The 17,136-nt window shown below is 42.2% G+C and overlaps 1 protein-coding gene across 1 annotated transcript; it reads left to right on the forward strand.

Annotated features, from left to right (window-relative positions):
• Window positions 1–13,140: 13,140 nt before the first annotated feature.
• Window positions 13,141–14,351, forward strand: LOC139401783 (enkurin-like; the record flags this gene model as incomplete). Its single annotated transcript, XM_071145756.1, has 4 exons — window positions 13,141–13,270; window positions 13,554–13,699; window positions 13,786–14,018; window positions 14,205–14,351. Coding segments are annotated over exons 1-4 (606 nt in total), but the record flags the coding sequence as incomplete, so codon positions are not given.
• Between the last annotated feature and the right edge of the window lie 2,785 nt (window positions 14,352–17,136).

A 17,136-nucleotide genomic window follows, 5' to 3' on the forward strand; every position in this document is an offset into this window, starting at 1 on the left:
CACCATGTTTGACAGTGTGGATGGTGTGTTCAGCTGTGTTGCTTTTACGCCAAACATAACATTTTGCATTGTTACCAAAAAGTTCAATTTTTGGTTTCATCTGACCAGAGCACCTTCTTCCACATGTTTGGTGTGTCTCCCAGGTGGCTTGTGGCAAACTTTAAACAACACTTTTTATGGATATCTTTAAGAAATGTCTTTCTTCTTGCCACTCTTCCATAAAGGCCAGATTTGTGCAATATTCGACTGATTGTTGTCCTATGGACAGAGTCTCCCACCTCAGCTGTAGATCTCTGCAGTTCATCCAGAGTGATCATGGGCCTCTTGGCTGCATCTCTGATCAGTCTTCTCCTTGTATGAGCTGAAAGTTTAGTGGTGGGGAAAAGGATGGTAAAGAAGAACAAAGAAAACATTGACATGTCTCTGAGTTTTATGTTACTAGGCAAGTTCATCTGCCTCTTCCACTAGCCTCGGCTTTATTCTGTTATCTTGTCATCTGGGTTCTTCTACTCCTCTTCCTCTTTTTCTCTGTACTCCTCGGGGCCCTGCAGCTCTCCGGTGGACTGCCGACCCTCATTCTCCTCTTCATCCTCCTCATCGTCCTCCCTCTTCATGAGCTCCATGTCTTCTTGGCGGTCGTCTGACTCGGCTGTGCAGATGCCGTAGCATATCAGGATGATCGTGCACAGCGGCAGGCCAAACAGGAACGAGCCCAGCACCGGGAAGCTGCAGAACACCAACTGGGGGGGGGGGGGGGGGGGGGGGGGGGGGGGGGGGGGGTGGTAAATAGGTGATGAGGAAGGGATTGAGAGAGGGGTGAAGGGGGGTGGGGTCGAAGATGGAAAGGGAGGGTGTTCAGGCCAAACCAGACAATTTTGTGAGAAGATCGATTTTCGGCATGTCTCATGCTCTGTCACCTTTCACCGCAGGTGCCAATGCGGTTTATTGAGACGCATCCAATGCAAAAAAAACTATATCTATTGTTTAAACTGGCTGATTTTTATGTGGATTATTTTATTATTGTAATTAGATTTATGCGAGGGTCTTAGGGGGTTATGTTAACTCCCCGCTTTGTGTGTTTTGGAGGTGGTGTGTGTGTGCGTGCGTGCATGCGCGCGCGTGTACCCCGAGGGCAAGTTGATGGCTGCCTTCTCATCTCGTTCACTGTGAATTACCGAGGCTAGCAGGGGCACTACTCAAAAACAGACCACTCAGAGTGCTCAATTCACATTGAAGATTCCCTTGAAATATATTTTTTTACTGTTTTGAATTCCTACTTGAGTGAGGCATGCTTGCACTTCAGACTTTAAAAAAGTATGAAACTTCAATAGGTAATTTTAGGTGGGAAAAATATACATAATCACTTTCCTTTTCCCCTCAGGTGACGTTTTTCCTGCTGAATCAGCATTTTTCAGAACACTACATTGCACTACAATACACTTCCCTCCCAGCTCTAACAGAGTTCTTCTGACCTCCTCTCTATCCTTCTCTTTGTGGTCTATTCTTTTGCTCTCTCTCTTTACTTCCAGGTTTAGATTCAGATCAACTTTATTATCCCAGGGGCCTCCTGAGTGGCGCTGTGGTCTAAGGCACATCGCAGTGCTAGCTGTGCCACTAGAGGTTCTGTTGCAGCCGTCCGTGACCGGGAGACCCATGGGGCGGCGCACAATTGGCCCAGCATCGTCCGGGTTAGGGCAGGGTTTGGCAGGCAGGGATGTCCTGAAAAAGTGGAGAGCAACACTTATGCAGCTCCACTATACAGAGCATGGAATAAAAGAGTCGCCATATCTGTTCTAATTTGATTTTGAAGAAGTCTCTTTCCCCTTGTACCCTCACTGACATTTTCAACCTCTCCCTGACCGAGTCTGTAATTCCTACATGTTTCAAACAAACCACCATGGCCAAAAGATTGGAGAATGACACAAATATATATTTGTTTAAGTCTGCTGCTTCAGTGTCTTTGGATATTTTTGTCAGATGTTACTATGGAATACTGAAGTATAATTACAAGCATTTCATAAGTGTCAAATGCTTTTATTGACAATTACATGAAGTTGATGCAAAGAGTCAATATTTGCAGTATTGACCCTTCTATATCAAGAGCTCTGCAATCCGCCCTGGCATGCTGTCAATTAACTTCTGGGCCACACTGATGGCAGCCCATTCTTGTACAGTCGTGGCCAAAGGTTTTGAGAATTACACAAATATACATTTTCACAAAGTCTTCTGCATCTGTTTGTATGATGGCAATTTGCATATACTATGAATATAAATATGCTTGGAGTTTGTCAGAATTTTGGGGTTTCTGTTTGCCTCTTGAGGATTGACCACAAGTTCCCATTGGGATTAAGGTCTGTGGAGTTTCCTGGCCATGAACCCAAAATATCGATGTTTTGTTCCCCGAGCCACTTACTTATCACTTTTGCCTTATGGCAAGGTGCTCCATCATGCTGTAAAAGGCATTGTTCTTCACCAAACTGTTCCTGGATGGTTGGGAGAAGTTGCTCTAGGAGGATGTGTTGGTACCATTCTTTATTCATGGCTGTGTTCTTAGGCAAAATTGTGAGTGAGCCCACTCCCTTGGCTGAGAAGCAACCCCACACATGAATGGTCTCAGGATTCTTTACTGTTGGCATGACACAGGACTGATGGCAGTGCTCTCAACTTGTCTCCTCCGGACAAGCTTTTTTCCGGATGCCCCAAACAGTCGGAAAGGGGATTCATCCGAGAAAATGACTCTACTCCAATTCTCTGCAGTCCAATCCCTGTACCTTTTGCAGAATATCAGTCTGTCCCTGATGTTTTTCCTGGAGAGAATTGGCATCTTTGCTGCCCTTCTTGACACCAGGCCATCCTCCAAAAGTCTTCGCCTCACTGTGCGTGCAGATGCACTCACACCTGCCTGCTGCCATTCTTGAGCAAGCTCTGTACTGGTAGTGCCCCCATTCCGTAGCTAAATCAACTTTAGGAGACAGTCCTGGCGCTCGCTTTCTTGGGCACCCTGAAACCTTCTTCACAACAATTGAACCGCTCTCCTTGAAGTTCTTAGTGATCCGATATATGGTTGATTTAGGTGCAATCTTACTGGCAGCAATATCCTTGCCTGTAAAGCCCTTTTTGTGCAAAGCAATAATGACGGCACGTGTTTCCTTGCAGGTAACCATGTTTAACAGAGGAAGAACAATGATTCCAAGCACCACCCTCCTTTTGAAGCTTCCAGGCTGTTAGTCAAACTCAATCAGCATGACAGAGTGATCTCCAGCCTTGTCCTCATCAACACTGACACCTGTGTTAACGAGAGAATCACTGACATGATGTCAGCTGGTCCTTTTGTGGCAGTGTTGAAATGCAGTGGAAATGTTTTGGGGTGATTCAGTTCATTTGCATGGCAAAGAGGGATTTTGCAATTAATTGCATTTCATTTGATCACTCTTCATAATAACATTCTGGAGTATATGGAAATTGCCATCATACAAATTGAGGCAGCAGACTTTGTGAAAATGTATATTTGTGTCATTCTCAAAACCTTTGGCCATGACTGTAGTCCCTGTGCCCAAGAAAGCGAAGGTAACCTGCCTAAGTGATTACCGCCCCGTTGCACGCACGTCGGTAGCCATGAAGTCCTTTGATAGGCTGGTCATGGCTCATATCAACACTATCATGCCCGAAACCCTAGACTCCAATTCGCATACCGCCTCCACAGATGATATAATCACACTCCACAGCGCCCTTACCCACCTGGACAAAAGGATCAACTATTTGAGAATGTGTTCATTGACTACAGCTCAGTGTTCAACACCATATCAGACCAAAGGACAGCACACTCTGTAGGACAGATTTATAGAACATTTGTAAGATATGGTGTTCCACATTAAAATGGTTCAGTTTGCATTAAAAAAAAATATCTGTTGCAATTTCTTTATCTTTGCAAAGGCACAGTCATTGAATTTCAGTTTAAGGGTCTATTTCGATTCCCAGGTACTTATATGTGGTCACTCTATCGACGGATTCCCCATTGGTCTTCGTAGGGGGTAGTGGAGTTTTGTTCCTTCTGAAATCAATTTCCATGTCTTTTATTTTCTTAACTTTTTTTTTAAAATAAACATTATCTGCCCAACAGTGGACGAATTTTGAAGTTGCTCTATCAAAACCTTGAGAGGCTTGGTCTGTGTGGAGGAAACCCACAACAGCAATGTCATCTGCATATTTAAAAAATGTGTGGGGTGCGTCAGAGGCTTGACAATCATTTGTGTACAGTGTGCACAGCATGGGTGAAAGTGCGCAACCTTTAGGGGCTCCTGTATTCACTGTTCTAGATGTAGAGATGGAGGAGTTGAACTTCACTTGTTGAGTACGGTTCACAAGGAAGCTATTCATCCACTTAATCAATAGAGAGTTGACAACCAAATTCACCAGCTTATCTACCAGTAGGTGGCATTGGATGGTGTTCAATGCAATACTGAAAACAATTAATACAATTTTCAACTAGGCTATTTGCCTTTTTTAAATGTTTGTAGATATTGTTCAGTATGACCAGTAATGCATCATCTACATCCCTGGAGGCACGGTAGGCAAATTGGTTTGAGTCTAATTGGGATGAGAGGCCAAAGAAATATATATTTTTCTTCATTATTTTTTCTAAACATTTCATATGTTCAGATGTCAGGGCCACAGGGTGTAAATCGTTATTTTATTTTGGCATGTTGTTTTTAGGTATTGGGACAATCAGCGACTTCTTCCATAAGTCTGGAATTATCTCACTGTTCAGTGACAGCTGGAACAGCTTCTGGAACAGTAATACAAGCTGGTCTGCGCATACCTGAATTGCCTTGCTGCTGACACCATCCGGACCATAAGATTTTTGTGGGTCGACACATTGAATGTATTGCTTGACGTCATTCACAGAGATCTGTATATCAACAGCTGGTATGCTGTCTATACTGCAGTGGCGTGCCGTGGGCCTGGGGGCTGGGCCTTCAGTGAGGTCCTACACAGTCCCACCCGAATTAATCCACCTCTTATTACCATCATTATGATGCCATGGCTCTAGACACTATACATTTAGACAGAAACGCAGTATAAAACCAGGCGTTGCGTCACCTTGAAATTGACATTTTCATTCATAGAATTGCAGGGGAAGAGTACAATACCTTTTCATTGTGCAGCTCCCATTGCCCTGCGCGCTTGTTCGTTGAGCTGTAGATCCACTCGGGTGTCCCCAAAAGTTTTCAAAAGCACCATTGCTTGTAAGTGCCCAGCCGTGTCTCATTGCTGCCTTGGTTAGACAACTCAAGTTTGCAAAGCCAGTGTGGCTCCAAACACCAAATCTATCACTTGCAAATAATAGGCATTCCCAGCAGTACAGTTTGCAGTGCTTCTCGGAGCCTGTGAGCCATTGATAGCGCTCGTAGTTGGAACTTTGAAAGTGGCGAACGAACCCCTTTCCCGCCCGTGACAGGCTTTTTAGACCCCTGGCAACACATGATGGCTGAATATGATTGGATAAAAGATCTAACATAAAGACCAGCCCTCCAAATCTCAACCTGGGGCTGGAAGCAGTGCAACCAAGAGGAAAGCTATGAAATTAAGAGTATAACTCTTACTCTGGGGAATAAGTTAATACATATTTGTGGGAAAATATATTTAAAAAATATATATATTCTGATGATGTTTAGGCCAGCAGAGAAGGCCTTGCTGGCCCTGACGGCCCACCACTGCTATACTGTCCACATAGAGACATGGCTTTGTTATACTGGTGACAAGCAGGGGAATACTACTGGGCATCAGAGAGTAGCTACACAGGATATTGTACAGAGGGGTGTTATTGTGAGAGAGAGTAGAGAGAGTCCTCAGGCAGCAGCACCAGGCATGGCAGCCATGAGGTAGGCTTGCACGGGCCTGGGGACCAGAACTCCGGGACTTCCGTTGTGTTAGGATTATTGTATAATTCATCTGAGTGACTTTATAATACACAAAAGAAAAGGATCTAACTTTTTCAGCTGCCATATAGTGGAGCATATTATAATGCCAAATACTGACACTGGAAATTGATGATGGACGACACAGACACCTCGCTGTGGGGAGAGGAAGAGGAGATTTTTACTCTAAAAAAGGTCACGGAGATATCTCAATAAAGGATGATTGCAATCCTTCCACTGCAAAAATCAGACAGGTGTGAGAATTTATTTTTACGGATTGAACCCTGGTCTTCGGTGGGGAAAGAGAAGTATACATGCGTTTCAGCGAGGAGCAGGACTGCAATCCATGCTCACTTGTCCCAATTCGACCCATAGGGCTTCATATTTGACATCCAGCCCCTACTTAAAAGACACAGGAACATAAAGGTGTAATATTTTCCTATAGTGCAGATTATCCCTCTACCCTTATCATATAGGGCCAGGAGTTTTTCTTACCTTGTGACCTTGACCAAGGAAACCCCCACATATCATATCAAACATTATGCCAATTAAATAGTAGATTAGAGTAACAAAAAAAAAGGTCTATAGTCAAGATGCATCCAAGATACATGCATTCCTTCTTTTTGATGTGACTTGACATGGTATGAATAAAAGGCAATGTGACGCGGTGTTTTTGGAGTGTCATCTCTATTTTTATGCAAACAGTGTGCGACTATGGAGGCAACATGGGCCCCTGACGGTCACAGTTAATGAAACCTTTACAAATTAGAGCTGACAACTGAATCAGAGGAGGTCCAGCACTGGGCAGCCTCACATCTGAGATGACATGCATACACACAGGACACATACAGTCACACACACACAGTAGACAACTACACAGCCCAGCTAAGACAAAGCATGTTGTGCGTCACTGTGCCACTCCACATCTCAGATGTGCACACCCCAGCTGCGATAAGGCAAGCCCCCATACACTCAAACACACACACACAACTGTGCCACACATACCCCCATCCATCACTGTGCTACTCTATACACACACACACACACACACACACAACAGCCATCCTGAATAAACAGTCAGCTCATTCACCTTTCAGAGAGCAGACTGCGAGGGCTTTTCAGTAGCACTGCCACACAACATTTTATAGAATGGTTCTGTTACAGCCATGGCCATTACATAGAATGAGAGAGTCGCCCCAGTTATGGCTCATCCAGTTTCCACCCAAACTCAAAATAATGAATGCCTACCAAATGTGAGGCTTTGTCGCGCCGTTGTTACAGCACTAATCCTGTGCTAAAACAGACAGGCAGAAACCAGCCTCACTTAGACAGACAGTCCTATGTACTTTAAGTAAGTAAGTAAGTAGGTAGGTAGGTAGGTCCTTCCTTCCTAAGGGAGCAGGGATTAGTGGCCATTGGCAGGCCAGGATTTAATTCCTCAAAGGAGGCCAATTAATCCTGGGCAGACTTGGCCCGGAGCCATCCAAAACAAATCACAGCTAGGACACACACACACAAGCATGCAAACACAATCGTGTAATCACTACCAACCCAAACACACATTTGAACATGTATTTATATTCTAATCTCTATCACACAGTGTCAGCATTACACAAACACATTTATACGGAGACTTGATTACACACAGGTGGATTGTATTTATCATCATTAGTCATTTAGGTCAACATTGGATCATTCAGAGATCCTCACTGAACTTCTGGAGATAGTTTGCTGCACTGAAAGTAAAGGGGCTGAATAATTTTGCATGCCCAATTTTTCAGTTTTTGATTTGTTAAAAAAGTTTGAAATATCCAATAAATGTCGTTCCACTTCATGATTGTGTCCCACTTGTTGTTGATTCTTCACAAAAAAATACAGTTTTATATCTTTATGTTTGAAGCCTGAAATGTGGCAAAAGGTCGCAAAGTTCAAGGGGGCCGAATACTTTCGCAAGGCACTGTACATAAATGCTATTCTAACACACATATATACACAATATTTTTAAAAAATATATATATAATAATAACAATTAACAAGGGTAACTTAACATATTTTCTATTTACAATATTGTGAAGACCCTCAGTCCTCTACACAATATTGTGCTGCTGGTGCCATGGCCCATAGCAGTCTCTTTCTGCTGTAAAGCAAAGGCTTACTGAACAGGTGGTGCTGGTGATGGGGCATTTCCTGTGACAAAGGGCACAACGACGTATCCCTACTGTGCCTTTTTTGCCCTGAGGCACATTCATGCCTGCATAGATGAATCTGGGCAGGTGAACACCACTGGTTGGAGCAGAAGGGACAGAGGTAGAGGGGACAGAAGGTGCTACAGTGGACTTGCTGTAGCTAGCAAGCTCCTGGATGAGCAGCTCCCTGAAGGCTAGCTGTGAGATGGGGGGCTGTCCACAACTCTTAGCCATTTCCTTCTGGAGGATGATGGCATTCACCACAGCAATGTCAATGAAATGATAGAAAAATGTCTTGTACCATTTCATGGTCTTGTGGAGAACATTGCAGTATCCTATCAGCGCATATGACAGGTCCACACCTCCCATGCTCTTGTTGTAGTCCTTCACAGCAGCTGGAATGGAGACATTTTTTGTGGTCCATGCCCCGGCACCGTCCTTCACACGCCTGACAACGCATCTATCTATTTCCTCTATAATTTGGGTTAAATCTGTATACCTAGACTTTGTTTGAGCTTTTCCTGATTTATTCGCCATATTTTAAATATATAAACTTGTTGAAAATGCTATTGAATATGTACTGCTATGCGTAACACCCGTGGCTCCATCAAGTAGGATTTGAAATGGTGAATGAACCTCTTTTACGCCAGAGTTTACGACAAAGGCTGGTCTTCAAACGTATAACCATTACATATTGCCGTTTACCTCAGCTCATTGGCTATCTTCCAAGCTAGATTTCAAGATGATCAGTGGTCATTGGGCCAAAATACAGTCAATCAACGATAGACCGGTCCTACCATTGGTGCGCAATGATGTCATTGATTGGTGTCTTCAAATCGGTTTGTTTCGGTCAATATGTCTCGAGAAAAGAACCATCAAGTATGGTTGTGTTAGTAACAACCAGAGGATTGCAATGAAACCAACCATGACTGGATAAACGTTTGTTTAGTGTGTGTAATTACCACGAACGCATCTTCCAAAGTTGAATGAGACGGAGCGGTTTACAAATGCGGTTTACAAATGTTTTGTGTTAGGCTATAAAAATTGATTTTATCAAACAAAACGAACATTCACAGTGTAGTTAGGACACTTGGCATTGCCACCAGAGGAAGATCTTCAATGGTACGCAATTTATTTTATTGTTATTTTTTACTTTCATGACGCTAATGCTTGGTTTGAAAATGCTAGTAAAACTTGTGTGCGTGGCGCCGTCCTCAGAAAATAGCATGTTTGCTTTCACAGTAACAGCTTTTTGAAATCTGACACAGCGGCTGGATTAATAAGACGTTCATCTTTTAAATGATGTAAGATACATGTATTTACAAGAATGTTTACTATAATAAATGGGGTATTTAGAATGTTAGCTCTCTGCAATTTCACCGGATGTTGGCCTGGTGGAAGTTAGCGTCTCACCTACCCTAAAACGTAAATAATCGATAAAATTTAAGACGGAGTATACTGTGTTCAATTGCGGATAAAATGAATGTGGAGCGAGTTCCAGGTCACGCGCACCAAAAAAAAAAGTACACCTGGCTTTACACTCAGAAAGGTAAGGGCTACTTCTTCATTTCTCAAAGGAAAAACATCAACCAATTTCTAAAAACTGTTGACATCTAGTGGAAGCCATAGGAACTGCAACCAGGTGCCTCAAATCTAGTTCCCAATAGAAAACCAATTGAAAACAAAGTGATCTCAAAAAAAAAAAATCCTGGATGATTTGTCTTGTGGGTTTCGCCTGCCAAAAAAGTTGTTATACTCAGACATGATTTTAACAGTTTTAGAAACTTTAGAGTGTGCTCTATTTAAATATACAAATTATATGCATATCCTAGATTCTGGGCCTGAGAAAAAGGCAGTTTACTTTGGGCACGCTTTTCATCCGGAAGTGAAAATACTGCCCTGTAGCCCAAAGAGGTTTTAACAATACATTTGTGGAGTGGATATACTGCAAAAGGTACAGGGATTGGACTGCTGAGGACTGGGGTAGAGTCATTTTCTCTGATGCATCCCCTTTCCGATTTTTTGGGGCATCCGGAAAAAATCTTGTCCATAGAAGACAAGGTGTGTCATGCCAACAGTAAAGCATCCTGAGACCATTCGTGTGGGGTTGCTTCTCAGCCAAGGGAGTGAGCTCACTCACAATTTTGCCTAAGAACACAGCCATGAATAAAGAATGGTCCCGACACATCCTTCGAGAGCAACTTCTCCCAACCATCCAGGAACAGTTTGGTGACGAACAATGCCATTTCCAGCATGATGGAGCACCTTGCCACAAGGCAAAAGTGATAAGTGGCTCGGGCAACAAAACATCGATATTTTGGGTCCATGGCTAGGAAACTCCCCAAACCTTAATCCCATTGAGAACTTGTGGTCAATCCTCAAGAGGCGGGTGGACAAACAAAACCCGACAAATTCTGACAAACTCCAAGCATTGATTATGCAAGAATGGGCTGCCATCAGTCAGGATGTGGCCCAGAAGTTAATTGACAGCATGCCAGGGCGGATTGTAGAGGTCTTGAAAAAGAAGAGTCAACACTGCAAATATTGACTCTTTGCATCAACTTCATGTAATTGTCAATAAAAGCCTTTGACACTTATGAAATGCTTGTAATTATACTTCAGTATTCCATAGTAACATCTGACAAAAATATCTAAAGACACTGAAGTAGCAAACTTTGTGGAAATTCATTTTTGTGTCATTCTCAAAACTTTTGGCCACGACTGTACTATATGTGAGAGCAAAAAAACAATAATTCTAATGTACATATTTCTAAACACCTCAGAATGGTAAATAAACTACTTGAAATTGACTGGGGTAAAAATGTGTCTTTTAATCGTTATCAAATGTCCATCAACACACTGGGAGAATATGAATGCTACCATGATTTCAAGCACTGAATTCCTTAACATTTGACATAATTTACTATCAAATTAATCTGTTAGTGATGTAATAATTGATTATAGGGCCTTGATTTTCTTCTTGACCAGGAAAACTGTAGTTCCTAATTCCACACCATAGGCGATGTCATCAACATCAATCTACATCAAAATCATTCCTAATAATTTTCTATGGTGTGTATTATTACATATATTGAGATCATGATTCCCATCTCCCCTATAGCCCCAGAGGTTAGGCCCTGTGCCTGAGGAGAGCTGAGTAGCTTGCTAGCTGCAGACATAGACATTTTAGTTAACATAAATATCACTGATTTAATTTGACCAAAACAACTTCTAATACATATTGTATTGCTACATATTGTAATATATATTGTGATACCTCTCACTCTGCTCTTGGAAGCTATGCTCTGATTCGAAGAAACATCCGGAGCCCCTTCCTTGTGTGGAGACTCCTTTCCAACTTACACAAAGAGCACGTTGTGTCTCCTCATCATAGTCAACCATCTGTTTGCTTGGAAGTTCTCGGACTGCTGGCCTGGAGAGGACAGAAGACATACACACAAACAGAAACATTACAGTTAAGATAATGTCTTTGACATCAGTTAAAATGCTTAGCGACGGAACACAGGGTGAACGAATCATGCATCAGTCAATAATTATTTTATTTAAATGTTATAGTCTACCTGGATAATATTTTACAGTACTTTAGCTAGCCATTCTTGTACTAGAGAAAGAGCTGATGGACCAAATTCAGCCACATTGGCTTGTTGAACGTCGACATACTCTACAGCAAAGTAAATGGACAAACTTTATTTCGCGATTACCGTACTACATGTAAGATAAGGCAAACAAAAACAGACAATCTAGGAGAAAAAGAAACGCACACCTATTTAGGCGTGGTGCTGGCTAGCGGAGTAGAAAACTTGAAAATAAAGGGGAGCCGCACACTCTAGGAGCTCAGATGCAAAAATGTAATATCCAAGCTTTCTTCATCAGAGTATAATCACAAACACTGCGGGATGACTCGTTTATATAGTGTTAAAAGACACACAGGTGTCTGTAATCATGGCCAAGAGTGGCCTAATAGCATTGGTTAATTCTCAAATATTAAAATGGCATACAAAGAACAGCATACAAAAAAACAAATGGATAGCATACGATCATAAATTAATTTTAGACTACACACGCTTACAAACAATTACAATGGCAAAGTCACAATAATCACAAGAATGGCTTCAGATCAAAGTCTACGTTGAGAACTACGAAAGAGCTGCTTGGTTAATCTATCAATTCAGTCACATTGGCTTGTTGAACATCGACATATTGTACAGCAAAGTAAATGGACAAACTTTATTTCGCGCTTACCGTACTACATGTAAAATAAGGCAAAACAAAACAGACAAATTGCTCTACGATTAGACAGGCCACTTGTTTCTATTTTCGATGCACCATCCTATTAAACTTATTAAATGAAGATACAATGTAGTAATCAATCAGTAACAAGGCCTATATATGGATGAAAGAAACAAAGATATTACACTGTGGTAGTAATACTGTCTTCTATTCGCCATTTCAGGGGCATTACAATGTAGCAGCAGGGCGCTCAGAGTGCGCTCTAGGCGTTCGTAAATTCAGAGCGTTTCGCTCTGAGTTCAGAGCGCACAATGGACGCTCTGGCAGGGGAGTAGGGTTGAACCGAGCGTTCTAGGCTCACAACGGCAGTCAAGCACGACTGGCTAAAGTTAGCTAGCTTGCTAGTAACTTCCAGAAAAACATGAGAGAACACCTCAGTCTGACCATTTTACTCGCCCAGCAGAGCTGGTTAGGGGGTTTTCATGTTATCCAGAGCGTTGGTGACTGTAACTGTGCTTCTGGCAACAATTTAATTACGCTTTTTTCCCCGACGTTTAATGACACCGGCCATATTCAAAGCATGTTGATGGTCAGTTATCCTGCGCTCTGCCACGCTCAGACGGGAGTGCTCTGACATCGGAGTAGACAGCCAGAGCGAATTTACAAACGCTCCCTTAGATTGAAACACGTTGATGCTGATGTCGCAATCAAACCGTGACAGTTGCCCAGGGAACTTGTCAAACAAAACATTCCAGACATTTGAATGTAGAGCCGGCTAGAGGTGACTAGCTAGCTATTATTTGCTTCTCAGAAAAAAAGTGCATATTCCAGAAATATGTCGACCACTATGTATCCAACAGAAAGTATTTACAACCTTATTCCAAGGGAGGAGGTTAAAATAGAGAAACCACCAAGGTATGACTGCCTATAGCTAGCAAACGTAGCTAGCTAACAATGTAACTGTATGTAGGCTACATTGTAGCTAGCTAAACTTATTTGCACCGTACACAGCCGATGGCATTTTTACTGTACCCAGCTAGCCACATATATTTATGTAGCCTATGTTTCTGTGTATTGGGAATGTATAGAGATACTTTGTTGCCACAACCTGCACAGTGAAAAAGACTGCACATTCTTCTGACTCATGCCATGTCCTGTAATAATCTATCAATCTTGTCTTTTTTATTCCATTGTCAAGGTATATGTCAAAGTTTAGGGCACAAGTTAAGCATGAGAAAATGCTGAATAAGCCTACCAACAAGACTATGGGACAAGTAAAAGTAGACTTGCCCTCTCCAGAGAAATATCTGCTCAAGCACTCCAAGGAACCCAAACTTCCTGAAAGTAAGCAATAGGATGAGATTACATCTCAATATCACTTTGTTTGGAGGTCATTTCCTAACTCTGTGTCTATGTTGTTATACCCTTAGAGCAACCATTTTCATATTTGGATGATGAGACTTTCAAAAAACCACAAATACCTGCCAAAGCAGACAACCCACTTATGGGCATTCACACCAAAAAGGACTTTGTAAAGACAAACGCCTTTGAGAACATCATGGCAGTGCCAAAAAAGCCACAGCCTATCTATGCCGACACTAAAACTGGAGACAAACAGCTCCTGGAAAATTCAGGACTACTCCCAAAGTACATCAAGAAAAAGGTGAACTTATCATTACATATGCAAATAGTGTTTTTTCTTTGTCTGTCAAGCAGGTAGTGATTTGTCCAAGATTTTGATTGCTATTCAAAGAAAGATACTTATATGCTTATTGCACAAAGACACTCAACCTATTTGAACTGAACTGAAGAGGAGCCCAACATAACTATTTTCCCATCCCCTCTCTAGGACTTTGGGAAGACCCCTGAGTACTTGCAGCATCGCACTGAGGAGGTGAGGAGGGCTCAGGATGAGTATGACAGCTTTGTCAAGGAACACATGAGACAGGGCACCATGAAACAGCTCTCTGAGGATGAGCGAAACAACATCCTACAGGTAAACCACTTAGGTCCTTAGAACCAAGCCAATAGAATCTGACCTAGAATTATTCATAAAGTTTCATTACATTCATGTATGTGTTTTAGTTGATTAGTCATTTAGATAAGATTCAATATTTGAACAATGTATCAAATGATAAATAGGCTTACAAAGCACTAGCATACATTCAAATTGAATGAAGGGTGTGAGAGGGGTAAGATTTGTGTCTGTTAATTTTTGGAACACGGATGGGCATTACAATTATTTAAACAAATATATATTTTATTTATGATAAAAAATAATTACGAAACATACACATACAAACGACAACATACAGAAGCATACAAACATCCACAACATCACCCCTGCCCAGACCCACCTACTCACACCCCCATCTCCAGTGCATCATCACTCCGCCACATGGCCTCAAACTGCACCATTTTGTTTCTCCATCGCCCACTCACTTTCAACATTTGGATAATAAATCATTTGTATTTGTATTTATTATGGATCCCCATTAGCTGCTGCCAAAACAGCAGCTACTCTTCCTGGGGTCCAGCAAAATTAAGCCAGTCTATACAATTTTAAAAACATTACAATACATTCACAGATTTCACAACACACTGTGTGCCCTCAGGCCCCTACTCCACCACTACCACATATCTACATTAATAAATCCATATGTACAGTGCCTTGCGAAAGTATTCGGCCCCCTTGAACTTTGCGACCTTTTGCCACATTTCAGGCTTCAAACATAAAGATATAAAACTGTATTTTTTTGTGAAGAATCAACAACAAGTGGGAGACAATCATGAAGTGGAACGACATTTATTGGATATTTCAAACTTTTTTAACAAATCAAAAACTGAAAAATTGGGCGTGCAAAATTATTCATCCCCTTTACTTTCAGTGCAGAAAACTCTCTCCAGAAGTTCAGTGGGGATCTCTGAATGATCCAATGTTGACCTAAATGACTAATGATGATAAATACAATCCACCTGTGTGTAATCAAGTCTCCGTATAAATGCACCTGCACTGTGATAGTCTCAGAGGTCCGTTAAAAGCGCAGAGAGCATCATGAAGAACAAGGAACACACCAGACAGGTCCGAGATACTGTTGTGAAGAAGTTTAAAGCCGGATTTGGATACAAAAAGATTTCCCAAGCTTTAAACATCCCAAGGAGCACTGTGCAAGCGATAATATTGAAATGGAAGGAGTATCAGACCACTGCAAATCCAACCTCCGAGGCTTTTCTCTATCAGGCCCAATCAATCAGAACATTTTATTTCCTCCATCTTTGAATGATGGGGCTTTTGGCATTTGGCACTCACTAGGCCTTTCCTCGCTAGCCCAATTATTATTTGATGGTACATTTGCCTCTTTTTCTCAGCTGCAGGAAAAGTTCAATCTCCCCCAATCCCACTTTTTCCGCTATCTCCAGACTAGAAACTTTGTCAGGGCTAATACACCTGGATTTCCCAATAGGCCTGCGAATACAGCTATAGAGAGCATCTTGGAGCTGAACAAGCTTCCTAGGGGCGCAATTTCAGATGTATATGCAATCATTCATGACTTACAGAACCCTTCTTTGGTGCCTTTAAAGACTCGATGGGAAAAGGATTTGGGGGAGGAACTTGGGGAAGACGCCTGGGAATCTGTGCTGCACAGGGTGCACTCGTCCTCTTTTAGCACTAGACACAGCCTCATTCAATTCAAGGTGGTTCACCGTATCCACTGGTCGGGGGCCAAACTTGGAAGAATATTCTCTGATTTTGATCCTACCTGTGTCAGATGTAAGGTGGAACCAGCCACACTGTAGCATATGTTTTGGGGCTGTCATAAACTGTCAGGTTTCTGGGAATTAATATTTAAATGTTTCTCTGATATATATGACACTGTTATAGATCCGTCTCCCCTTACAGCCCTTTTTGGAGTACTGCCCATGGGTACCCCCCTATCAAGAATCCAGTCGGACACTGTTGCTTATACAACTCTTTTAGCTAGACGGCTAATACTACAGAACTGGAAGATGGCAGCTCCCCCATCTTATAAATATTGGGTGAGGGATGTGTTGTGCTCTCTGAAACTAGAAAAAATTCAATTCAATTCACGTGGGAACCCCAAACTGTTTGATGAGGCTTGTGTTGCTTGTTGTGTGTTGTGTTGTGTGGTGTGTGTTGTGTGTGTTGTGTTTTGTTTGTTGTGTTGTGTGTGGTGTGTGGTTTTGTGTGTGTTGTGTTGTGTTGTGTGTTTGTGTTGTGTCTTGTGTTGTATGTTGTGTGTGTTGTGTGTTGTGTTGTGTGTTGGTTTGGGTGTGTGTGTGTTTCGTGTTGTGTGTTGTGTTTGAGTGTGTGTGTGTGTGTGTTGGTTTGGGTGTGTGTGTTGGTTTGGGTGTGTGTGTGTGTGTTGGTTTGGGTGTTGTGTTGTGTGTTGTGTTGCTTGTTGTGTGTTGTGTTTTGTTTGTTGTGTTGTGTGGTGTGTGGTTTTGTGTGTGTTGTGTTGTGTGTTGTGTTGTGTTGTATGTTGTATGTTGTGTGTTGTGTGTGTGTTGTGTGGTGTGTTGTTGTGTGTGGTGTGTTGTGTGTTGTGGTGTTGTGTGTTGTGTTGTGTTTTGTGTGTTGTGTGGTGTGTTGCGTGGTGTGTTGTGTGTTGATGTCATGTTGTGTGTTGTGTGTTGTGTTGTGTGTGGTGTGTGGTGTGGTGTGTGCTGTGTGTTGTGTTGTGTGTGTGTTTCGTGTTGTGTGTTGTGTTTGAGTGTGTGTGTGTGTGTTGGTTTGTGTGTGTGTGTGTGTGTGTGTGTGT

The sequence above is a fragment of the Oncorhynchus clarkii genome, unplaced genomic scaffold (genome assembly GCF_045791955.1).
Source record: "Oncorhynchus clarkii lewisi isolate Uvic-CL-2024 unplaced genomic scaffold, UVic_Ocla_1.0 unplaced_contig_7563_pilon_pilon, whole genome shotgun sequence".
Taxonomy (NCBI): domain Eukaryota; kingdom Metazoa; phylum Chordata; class Actinopteri; order Salmoniformes; family Salmonidae; genus Oncorhynchus; species Oncorhynchus clarkii.